At 31.1% G+C, this 8308-nt stretch overlaps 2 protein-coding genes across 3 annotated transcripts in view; one reads left to right on the forward strand and one right to left on the reverse strand.

Annotated features, from left to right (window-relative positions):
* Positions 1 to 61: 61 nt before the first annotated feature.
* LOC137001571 (radial spoke head 1 homolog) lies at positions 62 to 1785 on the forward strand. The gene is made up of 4 exons (XM_067360650.1): positions 62 to 1118; positions 1209 to 1296; positions 1380 to 1566; positions 1655 to 1785. Exons 1-4 carry the CDS (start codon positions 959 to 961, stop codon positions 1742 to 1744), a joined length of 525 nt encoding a protein of 174 aa, XP_067216751.1. The 5' UTR covers positions 62 to 958; the 3' UTR covers positions 1745 to 1785.
* Positions 1576 to 8308, reverse strand: part of Itgbn (Integrin betanu subunit) — a 53283-nt gene continuing 46550 nt past the window's right edge. For both annotated transcript variants that reach the window (XM_067360647.1, XM_067360648.1), the window contains exons 4-12: positions 7333 to 7497; positions 6777 to 7235; positions 5613 to 5775; positions 4558 to 4724; positions 4276 to 4448; positions 2980 to 3179; positions 2728 to 2840; positions 2168 to 2259; positions 1576 to 2061 (exon numbers count right to left, since the gene is read on the reverse strand). In XM_067360647.1, coding sequence (XP_067216748.1) covers positions 1917 to 2061; positions 2168 to 2259; positions 2728 to 2840; positions 2980 to 3179; positions 4276 to 4448; positions 4558 to 4724; positions 5613 to 5775; positions 6777 to 7235; positions 7333 to 7497 — 1677 coding nt within the window. In that variant the 3' untranslated portion in view covers positions 1576 to 1916. The remainder of the gene's footprint in view (positions 2062 to 2167; positions 2260 to 2727; positions 2841 to 2979; positions 3180 to 4275; positions 4449 to 4557; positions 4725 to 5612; positions 5776 to 6776; positions 7236 to 7332; positions 7498 to 8308) is intronic.

Below are 8308 nucleotides of genomic sequence, written 5' to 3' on the forward strand. Positions count from 1 at the left end.
ATATTCATCTTTATAAGGGAGAGGAGGGGAGAGGAGGGTAAGAGAGGGGGTAGGGGGGAGAGAGAGAGAGAGAGAAAGAGAGAGAGAGAGAGAGAGAGAGAGAGAGAGAGAGAGAGAGAGAGAGAGAGAGAGAGAGAGAGAGAGAGAGAGAGAGAGAGAGAGAGAGAGAGAGAGAGAGAGAGAGAGAGAGAGAGAGAGAGAGAGAGAGAGAGAGAGAGATTCAGATAAATTATTAATGATAGTTATCTTAAAAATTTTCTCGTATACGAAAGAGGCAGCGCTGTTAAGGCGCTGCAAAGTAATATTTTGCCCCATTTTTAATATAGAATTAGAATATAAATAACAAATTTATATAAAAAATATTTTTATAGAATAATTTTATTAGCATCAATATGGAAATATATATTCCTTTGATGAATGCTAACTTTTGCACAGTGCCATAGCTTATCTTTAGAAATTTATTTTATGTATAACATTTTTGTACTCTACAGCACGACAAGATATAATAAATTATTCTATTAGATTTTTCTTGCGAACGATATGTTGGATGAATGTAAGTCTGACAGAACTGTATTTTGTTAAAAGCATACTTTTTTTGACAACTATAATCGATTTTTTTTTTTTTTAATTATCAAGTATCTTCTTGCAGTGATTTATCATGTAAATCAGTAATTCTTAGAAATCGTATAATTTTCTGGACATAATACATTGCGCAGTTTCTCGCACGTAAACAGATCAACACGAAAAGGCTTACTTTCACTAAAATTTCGCTGCTTTCGCGATACGACAGAAGTTTTTGTCTCAGCAAAATTTCTCGTACGTATATAACATAATATAACGAGCTCTTCAAGGTGAGAGTTAAATTATGCCCATTAGCATAGCTTTTTTAATGTATACGAAATCGCAAAAAGAAATCTTTGTATAGAAGGAGAGAAAAAAGAAAAGATATTCTTGAAATATGAAACATCAGAATAGCTTGAAAACTCTCAAACCAATTGACGCCGTATCCGAAAATTCAAATATAAGAATCGGTACTGCAAGATTTATTTTTGAAAATGGAGACAGCTACGAGGGAAAATATCAAACCGATATCGACAGACGCATTTTAGTTAAGCAAGGTTAACATTTTGTATATTTAGCGATTATGGTATCGATATATATATTTTATCTCGACCAGTGAATCATGCATCAATACTCGCGATTTATAGATCAAGGAATGTATTTAACTGATAATTTCGACGTATACGATGGTAAATGGTGCGACGATAAGTTTGCCAACGGTGAATTTTACATTCGGTAATCGATATGTTAAACTACATTATTTTAATATAAAATGCAATTTAGCAAAATATTAATATAACATGTTCACTTTTTATAAGATATAACAATAATGCACAATACAAAGGTGAAATAGAAGCGAATGGAATAATAAACGGCAGAGGAACGTATATTTTTCCAGATGGCTCTTTACTGTCTGCGTTATGGTCCCAAAATAAACCTATTTCAGATGTCACCTATAAAGAATCGCTTGGACATGAGTGGACAACTGAATTAATTTCAGATAACGTTGGTGTATAAACCATAAAAAAGCATATTATATTTTTTTATATAGATTTATAATTTTGTTAAAAACATTCGTCTTATTTGTACACAGCAAATTTTGTTCACAACTGGAAATCATTTTTGGAACGAATTATGTAAAGCATCTTCTGAAGAAACTTTTTCATCTTTAAGCCGACATTAATGAAACAAATTGTAAATTATAAAATAATTAAAATATGCACGTATAAATTAACTTATATGATACTTTGTTATAAATATTTATAAATTCTAAACGTGATATTTATATCAACAATAAAATATATAATTAACAGTTTTAAATTTCTGCATTTATGCGTAATGATTGTTAATTATTCTCACTCGTCCTTGTACATGGAAGGCACTCTAAATCGAGTAATAGCTGGACGGAAAAGCGGGTTTTCGTCTAAAGCGTAAATGGTTCTCTTTTGTTCTTGTTCAAATTTTGCGTATTCCCTACGATCTTTTATCGAAGTCCAACATCTAAAAAAAAGAATGCATTTTGCACTCATAAATTAAATTAAAATTAAAACTGAATTTTTGAATAGTGTACTTTGTTTATACATAGATTTGCAATAAAATAACTCACTTCCATATTAATAAAGAAATAATTCCTAACAACAATACAGCGCCACAGAGAACACTCGGAATGAAGGCGACGTGTATCGGCGTGTTACAAATCTGCGAAATTCAAAATCAAAGAATTTGAAATAAAAAAATAACTCATCCCAGATAACAAAATATCTGCAAAATTTCTTCAGAAATTATTTATACAATTGAGAGTATTGTTCAATTATTGGTCCAAGTATGCAAAATAGAGCAATTTTAGATTATTTTAAACTCAGAAATAAATATTCTTAATTATTGGGATTAATTATCTAAATAATTAATTATCAGTTTTACATCAACTAATTTTTACATTTTTAGACTAGTTATTAAATCAATTATAGCTCTACAATAAATCAATATAATATGAGATACATATATCGCAATTTTGTATTAATTATGGGACAATTTAATGAAAAAATTTTAAACTTATCCTAGGTTTAGATTTAATAAAATCTGAAGTTACAACTTCTCTGCAATTTGCTACCTGGGAATATTTCATGACGAAATATTGTTATGAATTTAAAAGTTTGCAATACGTACTTTATCGGCAATTCTCAATAGAACCGTGTTATCTGACTGAAATTCGAATATGTAAGGTATAGTGCAGATGGTTTTATCTTGTACCATTCTCACAAAACAGTAATGCTGGTTACCTGTTTAAAAATACTTATAAAATATCTTTTAAATACTTTTCAATATTTGTTCAAAACACTCAAGATTTCTGTTTAAACATTTGATGAGTGTGAAAGAAAATAAGTAGGTTGCAGGTGAGCGGTATGTCGCGTCTTATACCTATATCCACTGTGTCCACTCGCACGGTTTTGTAAAAAGTCGTGTTCGTCTGACATAGTTCTTCCGCTTTCTCCGGATATTCGACCGTAACATTCACGCAAGTATTGTAGAGGATACAGAGTCCACTACCGCCCGCACTCGCCGACGATTCGCAATAGGTACCTCGATAATAAAGACCATCCGCTGCTGTTTCGTTGCATCTACGAGTATGCCTCTTTTTAATAAGTATCAAATAGTTAATAAGATCGTAGTTGCTAAAATCATATTATATATAAACATAGTACTAATATATCTCTCTTCAGTTCTTATATACTCATATATGAGCATAGTGACCTCTCGCAGATGCTCAAATATTTGGGGCCTATAAGTTTAATGTTGAGTCCGAACAGTTAAAATTGAGAGATGTTCTTAGCAAGATACTGCTCACTTGTTTCTCTTTGTCTTACAAGAGGAAGTACAATTAGATTTTATTTTTGTGCGACGACAGGGATTGAACCTATCACCACTGGAGTGCTAGACCAATAGCAATAGCAATTAGCAATTACTATTAAAGCAACAACAAAAAAACATAAGAATCACCGAATGAGCGTAAAAAATACTATAAATACACAAAAATTACATTTCGGTCATCATACGTTGACTATACTCTGATGTATCGTGTTGGTTAATGTTTGCACATAAGATTAGTAAGCCCATTCTTTGTTATGAATTAATTAATTAATTAATTAATTATAATTAATATATTAAATATATTAATATATTAAATATATATAATATAATAATATATATAATAAATATACATATTATATTATATATAATTAATATATATAATATATTAAATATATATAATATAATATTAATATATATTAATATATTAAATATATTAATATATATATATTAAATATATATATTAATTATTAATTAATATATTAAATGTTATTAATTGTAATTAATTAATTAATTTCGTTAGTTTTTATATTCACTTACTTTTATATAATATAATTTTTAATATTTTCCATTGTATAATTGAAACCCTTTTTTTTCTTGATTATTCTTAAATTTAAGAGAGTCCGAAATATTGTGGCTAAAACGTGATTTGTAATTTTTGTGTATTAATTTATTATCTTTTACACTCCAACATCCGTGCTTCTAGTTCTTATTGTCTTTTTTATTGTTGTTTATTCTTGAAGAACCATACGTTACGTTATATTAAATATAAGATTTAGAGATAGATTTAGAGATAGAGAAGATATATATTATATTTTACAAAATTTTTTTTTCTAAATTGTAACGAACCGGCAGTGTCCACAGTCGCAATATCCATGACCAGCACACACGTCCTTGGTGCCAGGAGTGATGCACAGTTTGTTGCCGGACCGACATTGACAGCTATTGCCCTCCCATCCATCAAGACAATTGCAAACACCACAATCGCATGTCCCACGACCGCCACATTCGATTCCATCGCTCTATAGAAGTTTCACAGTAATCTCTCATAATCTGTCATAATCTCTCGGCTAATTACACTAATAAACTTTTGTTATTTTAATAACACTGTTGGCACAATGATGTCCATACTTTGTCGCAAGGAGAACACTCGCAGAAATGCCCATAATACCCCTTATCGCAGTTGCAAGTACCACAAATGCATTCGCCTCTGTTCGAGCAGACTTCCGTGTTGTTGACGGGAATACATAGCAGTCTGTTTTCTGTCGGAGAACTCTCATCGCAGTTACAAGTCTCTCCTATAAAAACATTTTTTACCTGACTCATTGTAAGGTATAGAGACATTTCATATAATGACAAAGATATATACTGCTCAAAAAAATTATGGCATAGAAAAATTTTGGACAAAAATTGATCAACTTTGACGAACGATAACTCCGCGAAAAATCATCGTAGAATCCTGATTTTTTTTTAAATGAGAGCTTGAAATCTCTACTTTAAAATACTATTGTGCGATTTTAAGTTTAATGCACCGCAACCACTGTAACCCCTTAAATCTGAGGACATGTTTGTCATATTGAAAATTGCAAAGTTTGACGGAATGCATGGATTTGCTAAAATTTTTTGGGGGGGATGCCGTTTGCAGGGATATAAAGCTGGAAACTTCTCCTTTAATTAAAAAAAAGTAGCGCGCGCGCGATGTGCAAAATCCAACCGGCAACCTCGCCGTGATGCACATCCGGTAACTGTAACGCCGGTGATACATGTCAAAAATGCAAAGGTTACTTTAAAGTGCTGTAATTTTGCGAAAAAAAATCGTAGCAACCTTCTTTTTTTTAAATTAAAGAGGAAGTTTCCAGCTTTATGTCCCTGCAAACAGCATTCCCCCAACAAATTTTAGCAAGTCCATGCATTCCGTCAAACTTTTCAATTTTTAAAATAACAAACATGCCCTCAGATTTAAGGGGTTACAGTGGTTGGGGTGCATTAAGCTTAAAATCGCGCAATAGTATTTTAAAGTAGAGATTTCAAGCTTTTATTTAAAAAAAAATCAGGATCCTACAATGATTTTTCGCAGAGTTATCGTCCGTCAAAGTTGATCAATTTTTGTCCAAAATTTTTCTGTGCCATAATTTTTTTGAGCAGTGTATTTTTAAATGTGTGAAAAAAATGTTTTATATTCTTACCGGACCAGCCGAAGTCGCATTTGCATATACCGCATTCATTGACTCCATGCTCGCAATATAAACTTTTCACGTTCTTACAGTCGCAACCGCACAATAGTTCTACCTCAATTTGCACCTCCGATGCCTCGGATGCTAACGCATCATCGATCACCACCGTTTGTTTCTAATAAATAATAAAAAAAATAAGATAAAAACACATTTACTCATTCTTAGAAGTTTGCGCAGTAAACGAGCGAGTATATATTGTAAAAAGTTTTGCAGTGTATAATTATATTTTTTTAAATACATAATTAAAACTATTTATTTTTCTCCATTTTTAACAAATCATGAATTTTTAAATCCGTTTTTTTTAAATTCCCATTTTTTAAATTTATATCCATAATTATAAAAGTAAACTAATTGAAAATCAAAAATCTTGAAACACACACACACACGCGCGCGCGCGCGCACACACACTGAACTTATCACATGTGGAAACATTTTTTGATTAAAAATCGAACTGCTTAATGGTATTGGTAATTATGTTATTAAAAAGAATTCAGTTCATGTTTATTTTAACAGTGGTCTGTCACTTACTTTCTGGTAAACTTTTATTTTGTAAAAAAGCAAATAGGTACTTATTCTTTCACATATTATGTCATTAGATAGTGCTTCAGGTAAATAAATTTTCTATAATAATATAAAATAATATATTTTAAAGCTCTCAAAACTTGAGAAATTGGAAATTCTAATATTAAAAAAAAAAAAAGAAAACTAGAACATTAGTGAAAATTAATTGAACATAATTATAATTATAAGATGTAAATGAATGTTTGTTTTCAACTTATTTTTGAATAAAATTCAATATTCTTTTGTTTCAAGTCAATTTTAAGATTTATCATTAATTTTGGAAACGGTCCATAAATCATTTCAGATCATATCAAAACATATTTTTTTTAAATTACTTATAAAATTTTACAATTACGGAAAGTATTGATATTATAAGAATAAGTATTTTGCAAAATATTTTGTTATATAAGAAAAAAATGTGTTTTAATATATACAAACGCAAAAATCAAAGTATCTTATTGTCAAAATAAAAAATATATGACTTAGCCTCTCATAATCACTGGCACATATAAAATTTAATATTGTATTAATAGCTCATTAAAGTTCAGAACTCACCCAAAGACTTTCGTTTCTCGGACACTCGTCTACCGATACGACGATTTTGAACTCATACACTTGACCCTCTTGTATACCGTCGCACTCAGACGTGTCTGATTCCACGCTCGTCTTTCCACCGCACGTGGACAAATACTTGAGATGCAACGGACCGGTAGAATTATCACGAAGTACTACCTTGCTCACGATTTCGTGATAGGCGCTCTCGATGATCTCGAGAATGTTGGAACTGTTTCGTGTTAGAGTAGCCACTCTAGCTTGCTCCATCAGCAAATCGGCGATTGGTTCGTACTCGCGGCGACGATCCTCCGTCACAGCGAAAATCAAATTCACTTTGTGCTCGCGCAACAGTCGAGATACCTCCGCTAGAGACGGATAATCGTATTTTTTTGCCATGGAGTATCGTCCACGTTCATCGATGTGACATTGAAAGTCTTGACGATCTACTGCACCTCCCAACTAAAAAATACCAACAGACAAAGAAGTTATAAGAAGTTATAAAACATATTAGTTTTTAAAGACAAGTTAAAATTTCTTCGTGTTTCTCGTCTCTTACCTTTCCTTCTCCAGCGAAATGCAAGAGTCCATCGGTTGCTACCAACATCAATTTTCGCGCTTGATGAGCCCATCCGACTTGTTGTTCGCAAGCGATCGCTTGCACAACTCCATCAAGACCACCTTCCAAATTATCCACATTGCCAGTTACCGAACTATAATTTACCTATAACTCGGATAATTCATGTAAATTTAATAAAATTATCTTGAATCGAGAAATTGCAAACAAACGCGATTTATTTTATATATACATATATATATGTCAATCGGCTACTCTGACGACAATTTTACATAAGAATTGGCTACTTTGACGACTTCTGGCTACTGTGACGACCGTCGTCGAAATTTTATCGATCAATCGTATACCTTGACGACTGTCGTCATAATAACTATATCAATTAATCGATCATTTTGGCGACACTGTATAGATTGACGACATTAAATCAGCGATTTCGATGACAGTAAACGAAAATTGTATAAATATATATATATAGCTTGGAATTTATTATTTTTAGTTTTATTGTAAATATAAACTGATTATGTAAAAATTTCAATTCGATACAGGGCAATAAAAGAATATATAATTATGATTATAATGATAATATAATCGAATAATTTTATGAACAAGAAATTGAAATTGAAAGCAAGAAAACAGCTATATAATGTATAAATATAAAATATGTATAAAACACAATTTCGAAATATAACTACAAAATTTCTAACTTATTTTGACTAACTTACAAAAACATTCATGCTTACATGGAAATGTTTTCTCCAATAAATAATACTTAACGAGAAATACCTCATACTGCACAACAAGATTGCAGAAACATTGTGACAACGTTTCATTGCAATATTGCAACATTGCATAAATGTGAAATATTGTTACAAGATTGCTGCAAGGTTGCAGCAACGGTAAAATGTCCGCTTTCAGAAATATTACTAAATAACAATGTATCAATATTGCAATAAAATAT

The sequence above is a fragment of the Linepithema humile genome, chromosome 8 (genome assembly GCF_040581485.1).
Source record: "Linepithema humile isolate Giens D197 chromosome 8, Lhum_UNIL_v1.0, whole genome shotgun sequence".
NCBI lineage: Eukaryota > Metazoa > Arthropoda > Insecta > Hymenoptera > Formicidae > Linepithema > Linepithema humile.

Bases quoted from the DNA above. Each gene is read 5' to 3' on its own strand.
- LOC137001571 (XM_067360650.1), top strand. From the start codon at position 959: ATGAAACATCAGAATAGCTTGAAAACTCTCAAACCAATTGACGCCGTA. The intron at 1,119-1,208 runs GTTAACATTTTG...CGCGATTTATAG, and splicing joins ACGCATTTTAGTTAAGCAAG to ATCAAGGAATGTATTTAACT. The intron at 1,297-1,379 runs GTAATCGATATG...ACTTTTTATAAG, and splicing joins AACGGTGAATTTTACATTCG to ATATAACAATAATGCACAAT.